The following is a 12,721-nucleotide window of genomic DNA, read 5'->3' on the forward strand; positions in this document are numbered from 1 at the left end:
GCCTCCAAAGTAAAGTCTGAACTATTTTGCTTAGCATTCAGGTTTTTCCAAAACCTGGAACCACCATGTCCTTTACGTAATCTCTGCTTTAGACAATAGGACAATGCCCTAGGGGCTCTTACATACTGCACCCTTCTCCCTTCTACCCCCAACACCCCATACACATTGTACTCTCAAGTTCATCCTGTGCCTGAAAAGCTTTTCCTTTCCTCTCTTCGGTTGTAAAGAATGGGAAGGCATTCAACAGGCAGTCAAACATTACCTTCTATAGAAAACTTTCTCAACCCACAGTGGTTGGGAGATAACCTTTCCCTTCTGAACTCACGTAGCATTGCTTTTTCTAATACACTTACTAAATAATATTGTGTGTTTTGGCTACTACGATGACTTCTTATCTAGACTATAACTTCTGGAGGGCACAGACTGAGTTATCTAAACGGTATACTTTTCACAGAGTCTAATGGTCTGCAAAGAACAAACATTTAATAACTACTGTTCAATATTATAATGACAAACAATTCTGAAAGCCTTAGGAATTCTGACCAATCACAATTCTAAAAGACTCGAAATGAAAGACAGATTGAGCCTTTTTTTTTTTTTGGACATGGCCAATGCAGACCAATTTGTTTTGCTTGATTATACATGTTTGTAACAGGGATTCTGTTTTTCTTACTTTTTCAATTGCTGGAAAAGTAAAAAAATGCAGATCTCAAAATAAAATAAAACTGTCACTTAATAAAATGATTACTGTCAGTGAAGACCAAATATCTTAATTTGGTCCCCAAAATATCATCCTAGGTTTATTTTCCACTACTCGCCTTCACTCCATGTCCCTCTACTGCATCTACGGCTCTGCCTTATCTCAGCTCTACCAAGAAAGATGCAAGATGCCCCTTGATGTGTCTTTTCCCTTCCTTCCTCCTTTTGTATGCTGTCTCTTCCCATTAAATTGTAAACTCCCTGGGGCAGCTAGGTGGTACAGTGGATAGAGCTCCAGCCTTGGAGTCAGGAGGACCTGAGTCCACCTACTAGCTGTGTGACCCTGGGCAAGTCACTTAACCCCAATTCCCTGTAATGAGAGAAACTGTAAACTTCTTGAAGGCTGCAACCATCCGGACACTTAGCCCAGTGCCTGATACACAGTGGGTACTGAATACATGTTTATACAAGTTCACTGGATTGGACTGGATCTGAACAGGTCTATTTATTATTGTTGTTGTTTGTCCTTCATTCTCAACGAGGATTATGACTGGAAGATGATGCCATGAGTTGCAAGTGAATTGGATTTAAGTGAGGGAGTGCTGTGCAAGGTCACCAGCCTCACCTTCTCCTCTGGAGCCATCTGGGTCCAGTGGCCAGATACAGATCAGGAGGACTGGAGATGGCCCCACAGGTCTATTCATTACCTACGAATAGGTCAAAGTTTTCTGTCAGTATATCTTTGATCATTTCCTCCTTACCCTCTTTAATCCAAATTCTAACTATTCTCCAAAACCTAATACTAAGTCCTTCCTCTATGAAGTCTTCATAAATCATAACAGTTCACAGTCAACTCTTCCTCCTAAGGCTAGGTTGGGGGAACCTCTGTCAGTATGGAAGAGTAAAGGATTACAAGGGAACCAGGCTCCTCATATTTGAGAATGGGTGGTAGAGGGAGGGAGACATACAGAAGACAAGAAAAGTAGGTGAAAAGCACAAAGAGAATGAAAATTTACCCCAAAAAGAAATGAACAAAGAACACCAATACAGTGCCAATATAGACCACAGAGCAACTGAAGCAAAACAAATGGGAAAAAAATAAGGCAAGTAGCTCAGGAACTGTTCTCAAACAGATTAACTGTTTAACAAATTTTAATCAGGAATGATTATTAAGAGGATTTTTCACTCTTGTCTTTATATCCCCAGAGCCTAGCATAATGCCTGGCACCTAGTAGGTGCTTAATACTTGCTGACTGATTTTGTGCCTAGAAGGCAAAGCCTAGGTAAAGTAAGTATTCAAGTAAGACTCACTGATTGATGATGTCTGAAGAAAACGCTCCAGGCTTCATTACCATAAGAGGGAATGAACTCAGCATTTCCTGCAGAACAAGCCTAAAGGAGCAATCAATCAGCAAGCAGTTATTAAGCTTAAGTGCCAGGCACTGTGTTAGGCACTAGGGATACAAAGATAAAAGTGAAACATCACTTCGATCCCAAAATCTGATAGAGACAGTTACTTACATGGATGTAATCCATCTGGCCCAAGAGAACCACACAAAACCAACAGGAGAATAATCAAAGACGAACATCTGGCAAGAAATATTACTTATCCACAAAAGACTTATCAATGTAATGCACATTGTCCTGGCCTTGTGAACCCCATTACTACTCTGGACTCCCAGTAAGTGATGATGAATAGAAAATAGCCCAAACACTATGTCCTCACCAACCAACTGAAGATTTTACTTCTTGGAGTCCCATTCAAATCACTGCAGCCTGGACTAAAATCTCTTAGATCACAAAGTGGCTCCAAATGAAAAAAGTGTTGTTGTGTGGTTAAGAAATACATAATCAAGGGGGCAGCTAGGTGGCACAGTGGATAGAGCACCATCCCTAGAGTCAGGAGGACCTGAGTTCAAATCCGACCTCAGACACTTAACACTTACTAGCTGTGTGACCTTGGGCAAGTCACTTAACCCCATTGCCTAGCCAAAAACAAAAAACAGAAACACATAATCATTTCACAATAATTCTCTCTTCCAAATCTTAAGAATCCAGTTTCTTCTCAAGCTTATTCTCATCATTCAGAGTCTTTCTCCACTAATAGGACAGAACCCTGAATGGACTAAAAAAAGAAATTTATCAGAGGTCCAAAATATTGTTTTCTCAAAACAATTACACTCCCTCAACCACTTCCCTAACTCAGAATGCGACTACAATGAAATAAGTGCCAGGAAACAGACCAAGATGGCAAGCAACAATGAAGAACAGGAGTCCACTCTAGTCTAGTCCCTGATCACCGCATACTTGGACTCTTATAACCTCCTCCATTTATTCTGCACCCACCATTAAATCCTATCACTCTTACAAAACTTCAATGGCTCCCTGATATGTGTCAAAACCACCCATCTGGGTTCAAATTCTGCATCAAATACTTACTGAATATATGACATTGTTGCTGAGTCCTTTCAGTCAGTTGAACTCTTTATGACCCCATTTGGGGTATTCTTGGCAAAAACACTGGAGAGGTTTGCCATTTCCTTCTTCAGCTCATCTTACAGATGAGAAATTGAGGCAAATATGGTTAAGTCCGAGGTGACACAGCTAGTACATGGCTGAGATCAAATCTGAACTCAGGTCTTCCTGATTCCAGACTCAGAGCTGCCTTTATGACTTTGGGCAAGTTGCCTAACCTCTCTAGCCTATAGCTTCCTCTTCTATAACAGGAAGGGGTTGAATCTCTTAAGTTTCTTTTTAGCTCTAAACCTATGATCTCATGGACAGAAAAGCGGGCAGCTAGGTGGCGCAATCCACGATGTTCCACAATTTGGTGCCATCCTATTCTACCCAACCTCCTATATCACCACTACTCTGACAAGTTAGTCTCTTCAACATTCACTCAAGTCTCCATTTTGCTGGTCCCACCTTCCTTACATAGAGAGTTTTAAAGCCACAATTCTCCTCTCTGCCCTACAGAAAATCTATCCCTCCTTCAAATTCCTTCTCCTCCTTATGCCTCTACTTAGCCTCAACTGATGCTCTCATCTTCCTCTGAGCTGAAATGCAGACAACACTCATTTTGAAAACTCATCATGTTGCCTTGCATTTTTATTATCTTACATATAAGAGGCAATATGGTTTAACAGACAGAAAGCTTGCGTCAAAGCCAGAAGATCTGAGTTCAAGTATCTCCTCTAGCACATATGGGCCTATGTGACACACAGTGCCTCTAAGATTTCAAGTTGGTAAGATATGCTGATCTACAGTGGTAAAAGAAGTCTCTTCACCAATGACTTCCCTACACTAATGAAATAAGTCAGGACAAAAAAAAACCCATCTCATGTATATCTCTGTCTGATGAACAAAACTGTAAAACTTCCTTCAGAAGAAAGTCAGTTCTTAATATATACCTAATTCAATACAGTATTTCAAGGATCCTGTATTTTTAATTAATGTTGATACACACTTCACCAATGTAAACGGCATTCTCTCTACATCAGGGTAGACAGACAACATTGAGATGAGCTGCTGTGGCCAATCAAAATTCAACACCTGGTAGGGTGCCTTCTGAGTATAAGCTTCTCCAAACTTAGCTAGGATAGTTATCTGTTGCTGAGCCATAAATATTCAAGGTTTTTCCAGCTTGGAAATATCTCAAAAGTGCTAGAGCTCTGTGGACAGTCACCTGTGAAAGGCGATGGAGTAGAATTTTGGTGGAAGCGTAATAGGTGTCACTAAAATATTTAATTTTGGCATAGAGATGAAGTCACAACATTCTCAAAAACAGGTTCTTCAAATATCAACTGTGGTCTCAAACCAAAGAGAAGTCTTCATGCGAGTACTGAGTGGAAATTGGTTTTGATACTATTGTCCCTCGAACCACTCCACCTCCAGTCAAACTGGTTTTCTTTCTGCATTGGGAACAAGAACAGCACTCTCCTACTCTGAAGTCTCTTTACAATCTCAGTGTTCTGTGGCTCTCCTCTCTTTGGATGAGTGTCAACTTCTCCTTTCCAAAGCTTCCCACAAAGCACCTATAGCCTAGTCGAGAAAGCCTTCCCTGACACCATCAACCTTGGTTTTCAGAACTCAGGTAGCACTATGATTTACAACTCTCTAATCACTTACAATATGCAATATTATGTATTTGTGCCTTTTCCCTCTACTGGACTGTATGTTCCCCTATTCTCTAGCACAACACTCCACAAAGAGTGATTAATATTAACACTAACATCTCTTCTTCATATATACAAGACTAACAGTAATGTAGTTCATGAACATGGCCAACCCTCTCTTCACTCATCAGTGCCAGGATAACACAGAAAACATTTAAATTTACCTGAATGGCCAGTATACTTAACGTCTACTTCTTTTGACCACTTCAAATGAATAGGTTTTAAGAGTTTTTAGAAGCCTAATCATTTTTTTTGACTGATGGGCAGAAATGACTAGTCCATGCCAAGCTAGATTCAAAATATTTATTATCTAGGGTCATTATTTAGGCATGTAAAAAAACCTGGCTCCTGTATAATAATAGTTTGACACTACAAACTTAAGATGTTTTATGTACAGACCAATCATTCCTAAACAGGCTCAAGTTACAGAAAAGGCAATTAAGCAAAATAAAACTAGCTTCTTATACAGATTACTAAACACTTTAGTTGGCAACAAAAGCTGCCTAGACTGGAAAAAATTTAATGACCAGGAGAGCCAATCTCATATCTAAAATCAGATTTTCATTTGTTCAATAAGCATAGACTGTGAGCTCCCTAAAAGCACGGAGGGACTAGAGTTATTGTAGGTTTTTCGGTTGTTTTGTTTTGGTTTTTTTTGGGGGGGAGGCTAGTTTACCTTTTCTTTGTATCCCCGGTGCTTAGCACAGGGCCTGGCATATAGATGGCTCTTAATATATGCCTGCTAACTTGACTAACTACCTACGATGTGCCAGGCCCTGTGCTGGACATAGACAGCTGGGTTTCGAAGACGAAAACCAAAATGGTTTTTGGAAGAAGGCTTTTCTGGTCGTCCTTAACCTTAACGCCTTCCCTGTGGGTCTGTTATTTATACATGGCGGTCCACATAGCTATTAAAGCTTAAAACGGCACTAAGACTCTTGTTTGCACATAGGGGTTTGCATGTCATCTCCCCCATCAGACAGGGAGCAACTTGAAAGCAGGGGCTGTATTGTTTTTTGCTTTCCTTTGTATCCCAGCAAAGTGCCTTAGAGATAACCCACACAGAGTCACCTCCCATTCCAATACCAGGGAGCCTGGGGAAGTGCAGAAAACATGAAGTTTAGTGTCCGGAGGGAATGGAATAGAATCCCGCCTCTGCCTGTGCAAGGGACCTCGGGGTGCTCACGCCTACCCTCTCTGGGCCTCCGCTGCTTGCTCCTCTGCATAAGGAGAGGACTACGCTCGAGACCACGGCAGGGTCCTACGTTTTCTGTAGGACTCGGGGGGAGGATCAGCCTCGTCCCCTCCAGGGACTTCGTCTTCAGGCCCCTGACCCCCTCCTGCTCACGCTGCTCCTGCTGGTGCGCCTCTGCACCCGCGACACTTCGCCCCCAGCGCGGTATCCGGCGATGTTTGTCGACTGACTGACAGATCCTCCCAGTTGGCTTCTCCCTCCTCCCCGGCTACCGGCTCGCTCCCCACCCCTCCAGCCTCCAGCTCGGACCCTCGGGGAGCCGGGCGACCGCCTCACCTTCCAGGGAGTCTCCGAGGGCCTGGTCCGGGGGGTCCCGCGGCCCCGCTGGGGCCGCCGCCACCTCCTCAGCCCGCTCCCCGACCCTGCCTTTAGCCATGGCCGCCGCCGCGGAGGGGACCAGGGGAAGGCGCGGGCTCCCTCACGACGCCGGGGCCGGAGCCGGAGCCGGAGCCGTCTCCACGCACGCACAGCTTCTGCCGGGGCGGCCCGGGCTCACTTCCGCCTCCTAGACGCCGCCGCCTCCTCACCCCGGGCGACCCCTACCTCCGCAGGCCCCCTTCAGAGCGACTCCTCCTGTCCCCGCCCCCTTGCTCCGCCCCCAAATCTCGCGAGCGCGCGCGGGCCCGCCCACAAAAGCCGCCGCGACACGGGAGAGGCCGGCTTTTAAACCCCGCCCCCTCCTCCTACGTCTTCCGTTGGCCGTGGGGCATGCGCATTTGGGGCCACGCCCGTGCTCGCCGCTGGGCCGGGAGGCTGCGAGGTGTAATCACTTAAGACTGTGACCTGGACTCTTCTGATTGGGGTGGAGGGAGTCGGAAGTCTTAGCCTTTGTGTTAATTAATGCATGCAAGACGATTCAGACCTTTACGTAAACCCGCTGAGTTTAAAGTCTTTACGCTGAATTTCTCCAAGCCGCTGCTATCTGGTTACAATGTTTCCCCAGTTGCTAACTGAGGAAACAAAATTACAATTCATTTCGATTCAGCAAACATTTATCTAGTGGCAGCTGTGTGCTCAACTGCACTAAGCAGAAATCCTGACGAAATGCCAGTCAAAGCAGTTAGCAACCAACTGCAATCCCAGAAGGCTAAAGATAAAGCGTGCCACACACCTCCGGGCGGAGGCGATAGCCGCAAGTTGCAGTATGAAATAGAAAATTTTAGATAACACTAATGTGAAGATTTTTTTTGTTTGGTTATTCATATTTGTTACAGAGTTCATCTTTTCAATGAAGGAGGAGCTATGAGGAAGGAAGGGACAGCGATAGAGTCGGCCCCCAAAAAGAGAGAGGATTTTATATCATATGTGTGTATACATATGTGTGTATATTGTATGTATACATGTATACATACCCAAATGTGTTATGTATGTATATACACATATTTTAACGCACAGAAGAGGACAGAATCTCCTACTAGCGGGGTAGCTTTGAAAGTTATATGTTGAATTTATTATGCAGTTATAATGGAGGACTAGATAATGAAGGTCCGGTCCTGGGAGCATGAACAGAGGAACCAGGAAGATGTTTGGTAAGCTTACTTCTGGAAGTTTGTGATAATGGAGAGCAGAGATACCTGAATACAAATCCTCCCTCAGACACCGAATAGCTGTGTATCCTGGGCAAATCACATAAACTCTGTCTATCTCAGTTTTGTTTTGTTTTTTTAAGTTGTATGATGGAGATAATAACAGCACCTAAAAGTTGTCATGAGGGTGAAAGGAAATAGAATCTGTAAAACAAGGCAAACCTAAAAGTTCCCTAATAAATGCTAGCTATTTACTGCAGCTAGGTGGCAACAGGTGACTAAGTGGAGTCAGGAAGACCTGAGTTCAAATTTGAACTCAGAAACTTACTAGCTGTGTGACCCTGGGCAAGTCACTTAACCCTGTTTGCCTCACTTTCTCATCTGTAAAATGAGCTGGAGAAGGAAGTGGCAAACCTGGATCTTTGCCAAGAAAACCCTAAATGAGGCCACAAAGAGTCAGACATGGCTGAAAAAGGACTGAACATTTTGTGAGTTCAAATCTGGCCTCAGACACTTACTAGCTGTGTGACCCTGGGCAAATCACTTTGCCCTGTTTGCCTCAGTTTCCCATCTGTAAAATGAGCTGGAGAAGGAAATGGCAAACCACTCCAGTCTCTTTGCCAAGAAAACCCCAAAAAGGGGTCACAAAGTGTTGGACATGACTCAACAACAATGACATTTACAGCACTGCCGAAGGAGGCCATGACACAAGATTAAGAACCTCTGGTATAGAATATATTCCTTTTGTGATTCTAGCCTCCAAGAGTGGGGGACAAGAAGTCTAAGGGACAAGAAGTTGGACCTCCTGGGCTATAACAACTGCAAAAGCCCTTGACCCCTTCAAGTGCCTGCTGGTAAGACCCCACCAGAATGTGACTCAGTAGTCCATAGCTGAAATGGAATGGTAGCTGAGTTAAGATTCAAAGCCAGATCCTTGGACTCAAAGCCCTTTCTACCACCTCTTCTAACTCCATGTATAGAAAACTGAATTCTTCATTTCCTCCAATCCTTGTCTCCCTCAACCCCTAAACAGTTATCAAGGGGATGTGGCATGACTAAGGGAATGAGGAAAGGCTTCTGCCCCTACCCCAACTCCAGGACAGGCCTCTTGAAGGAGATGCGCTTGAGCAGAGACTTTAAGAAGAGCCACAGGGGGCCCCTTCCCCTTACCTCCTTCTCCGACTCTTCACCCTTCCCCTTTTCTCCCCTTCTTCCCCTCCCCTCCCCCATCCCCCTTCCTTCTCCTTCTTCCCTTCCCCAGCCTAGACAATGCCGTGGCGGAGATGGCTGAGGAGGCCACGGAGCCCGCCGAGGCGGACATCACGGGGCTGTGCCAGGACATGTTCTCCAAAATGGCCACGTACCTAACTGGCGAGCTGACAGCCACCAGTGAAGACTATAAACTTCTGGAAAATATGAACAAACTGACTAGCTTGAAGTATCTAGAAATGAAAGATGTTGCAGTAAACCTAAGTGGAAACCTAAAGGACTTAAACCAGAGATATGCGGCCCTTCAGCCTTGTCTGGATCAGATCACTTTAAGTGAGGAGCAAGCAGCAGCTCTGGAGCAGGCAGCTTACACGTTGGATGCGTATTCAAAGAAACTAGAAGCAAAGTACAGGAAGCTAGAGAGGCGATGAAAACATTCATTAGCACAAAGACTTCACAAGAATGTCTCCTAAGAGCTGAAATAAGTGCGATGGAACTTATCGCTATACTGCAGTTTCTGAAAGGAAGCGGTGCTGCTGATCCAAGGAGAATCCCAGCCCCCACCTCTGGTTGGAGGGCCACCCCTCGATGTCTCCTAAACCTGTAGCCCCTGGAACCTCATCTTATCTTGTGCTTCGTTGTGTGCCCTGGACCAAGGCTCAGATATCTGGATCAGCCCCGTCGGGAGCAGACACAAAGGAGAGGCTCTCGTCTCCCTGTCTCCTCCTTTCTTCCCTCTCCCCTAGGCCTCCCCCCCACCCCATTCATAACCTGTGCCTCAACTTAAATAATAAATGCCGACTTATGACCCTCAAAAAAAAAAAAAGAACCACAGTGGGGCAGCTAGGTGGTGCAGCGGATAGAGCATTGGCCCTGAAGTCAGGAGGACCTGAATTCAAAATACGGCCTCAGACCAAACAAACATGACACTTACTAACTGTGTGACCCTGGACAAGTCACTTAAACCCAATTGCCAGAAAAAAAAAAGAAGAGCCACAGATTCCAAGAGGTGGAGGTGAGGATAGAGAGCATGGCAGCACATGGGGTATAGGGGGAAGGAAGGGGGAGAGGGTACAGTCTGTGCAAAGGCAAATGAGGAAAGTCAACAAGCATATGAGGGGGAAGATAAACTCTCAGGTCCCTTCTAGCACTAAATCTAGAATCCTATGACTTAAGGCTAAAGACCCACTGGCTTATATTGCAACACTCAGGTGAACAATGGAACAGGTTGGACTGGATCTTGGGAGGACAGAGTGTTAAATCTGGGACAGGATGGAGGCAGCACCCTCCTGTAGATTACAGGAATTGCCCCCCATCCAGGGCAAAGATCAAGAGTTGCCACCCTTCATCCAGGGGCAAAGATCAGGGAGATCTTTTCTTTGCCTCTGTTAAGTACCTTCCCACCTCTGACATTCCAAGATTTTATGCTCTCTCAAGAAGCAATGTGGCATAATGAAAAGGGTATGGGGCTTGGTGACAGTCCTGGGTTCAAATCTTGTCTCTGATACTATGTGATATGAGTATAATGAGGGACTGGCCACTAAGTCTAGTTCTTATAAGTATGCAGAGTGCTGCTAATGTAATTCTCTATGTGGAAGAAGCCAGCTTCCAGGAAAGTCATGAGGATATATATAACAGAAGTTCCTTAGAGAGACTTTGAAGCACACAAAGATATTCTGTCACTGATTCCAGTCTGGTAATCACATGGTGAGGAAGAGATTTTGGACTGGCTGGGGATGTATCCAAAAGACACGAGAGTTCCAGTCTCTTCTCTTGGTTTGGTTCTTTGTGTGAATTCTTTCTGGTTGATGGCTTCCAGTGACAGTCAGTGATATAAAGAGAAGGCACTTCCTCCAACATCAACATGTGACCTTGTGGGTCCCAGTTCTTTGCCTATTTCCTGTAGCTTTTATACACTAAAGACATATCGGAGGCTACAACCTTATGAATGTCAAAAGATCAGGAAAGTGAACCATCTGAAGTCTGAGATTTCTAACTACACTCCATGCTGAGTTTTGCAACCAGCCCAGCATCATGGCCTGAGGAGTAACCTTCAGGACCCAAGCACAGGGGTGGCTGAGCTATGACTCAGCCATGCCAAGTCTACATTTTGACATGAACTTAGAAGTATTAATCTTATATAGAAATTGTGCTAAATTTGTTTACTCTCTCCAGAGACTGAGGTGGGATAGGAAAGGCTGTACCTCAAGTATCAGGGGGAAATGTTTGTATTTTTGTTCTTGTTAGATCTTCAAAATAAATATCCTTTTCTACGAAATGATATTAAGTAGATGTTAAGTGGAACTGAGGCCTAGTCACAGTCAGTTGAGGAACTACACTAGAATGGGAGCTCAAGGCAACAGAAGTAGAGAAAGACATTTCCCAACCCCTCAAGGAGAACCCCTTGAACCCTAAAGCTCCATGTAGAAGGCCTGGCTCTGGGATTGGAAGACCTGAATACTCACTTTACTAGGTAACTCATGTCACTTTGCTGAGCCTCAAATTTCCTAATCACTTGTAAAATTAAAAATTGATTTTAATTCTATTTTGCTAAGACTTAAGCTAGATGTAACATTCCCTTTCCTGATTCCTTCTCCTTGTAAACTTCACCCACCCCCCACATACTTGCCTAAAGGTCAAGCTTTTGTGTTATCATTTTAATTATATAAATATAATATAACAATACAAATTACATATATAATATAAAACAATATAATTATAATCCTCTACCTTTGTAGGGTAGCTAGAGTGAGGAAGACCTCAGTTTAAATCTGGCCTCACATACTAGCTGTATGACCCTAGGCAAGTCATTTATCCCTGTTTTCCTTAGTTTCCTCTCTACAGACTCTTGACTTTTCCAGACAGGTGCTTAACCAGTCAAGGATGGCTGTCTTTAAATAACTATACTCTTTAATATTTCAAAAGATTTATGATCAACCCCTCCTTCATAGACCTTAATAGAATTGAATTAATTGAATTCATATATTTGAATTCAACATCTGAGGATGGGAGCCAAGCAAATTTATTGGACATTTTTGAGTAAACTCTGAGGTAAATAGGTCTACTTATTTCAATGAAAACAAAATTGAAGTCAAAGTCAAACAAAAGGGAGACAAACTTAGCAAATTTGTTCCCATTGATAGGGAATATAAATGAGACGGGAGTGATCTTCAGGTGATGGGAGTAGTCAGCAGACTTGGGTGTAGTCTGTAGCTTTCATTGAATCAATCTGAATGTGGGGTTGGAGAAACAAACTAAATTTATAGACTTGAGACTCAAATGACCAGAGGCTATCTGAGGAAAGCTGGAGGTAGTTATAAGAGGCAAACTTGACCTTTAGGCAAGTTTCTCCAGAATGTAGGTGACAGGCTAATTTCAAGGGAAAGGAGTTTAGACTCATACAGTGGAAGACAGTACTAACCTATGCCAGATTGACTGTTTTAGAAATCAAATTAAAATCAATTTTCAGTTTTACCTTGGCAACCCAAATCTCTCCCTCCATGTTGGCAAATACCATCAGTTAGATATTCATTTATATTAAGGAACAATCAAATCCAGTCTCAGACACTTACTAGCCATGTGACCCTGGGCAAGTCACTTAACTATGTTTGCCTCAGTTTCCTCATCTGTAAAATGAGCTGGAGAAGGAAATGGCAAACCACTCCAGTATCTCTGCCAAGAAAACCCCAAATGGGGTAACAAAGGGTCGACAACAACAATATTAAGGAGCAAAAAAGCACTTGGGAAAGTTAAGAGAAGGTTTGGGGATGGGGAAGATTAGACTGCTTGAAGGTCAGCTCTAAATAAAAGGCAAGTATTTGGAATTTTTGGCTGCTAGGTGGCGCCATAGTGCATAG

The 12,721-nt window shown here is 43.8% G+C and overlaps 1 protein-coding gene and 1 pseudogene across 1 annotated transcript in view; one reads left to right on the forward strand and one right to left on the reverse strand.

Moving 5' to 3' along the window:
* Positions 1–6,715, reverse strand: part of TMEM41B (transmembrane protein 41B) — a 46,086-nt gene extending 39,371 nt beyond the window's left edge. The window contains exon 1 of the mRNA XM_021001951.1: positions 6,406–6,715. Within this exon, the coding sequence (XP_020857610.1) occupies positions 6,406–6,505 (100 nt within the window). The 5' untranslated portion in view covers positions 6,506–6,715. The remainder of the gene's footprint in view (positions 1–6,405) is intronic.
* Positions 6,716–8,917: 2,202 nt separating this feature from the next.
* LOC110218921 (biogenesis of lysosome-related organelles complex 1 subunit 2 pseudogene) lies at positions 8,918–9,672 on the forward strand (annotated as a pseudogene).
* Positions 9,673–12,721: the final 3,049 nt, after the last annotated feature.

Source organism: Phascolarctos cinereus, unplaced genomic scaffold (assembly GCF_003287225.1).
Source record: "Phascolarctos cinereus isolate Bilbo 61053 unplaced genomic scaffold, phaCin_HiC Scaffold_9;HRSCAF=440, whole genome shotgun sequence".
NCBI lineage: Eukaryota > Metazoa > Chordata > Mammalia > Diprotodontia > Phascolarctidae > Phascolarctos > Phascolarctos cinereus.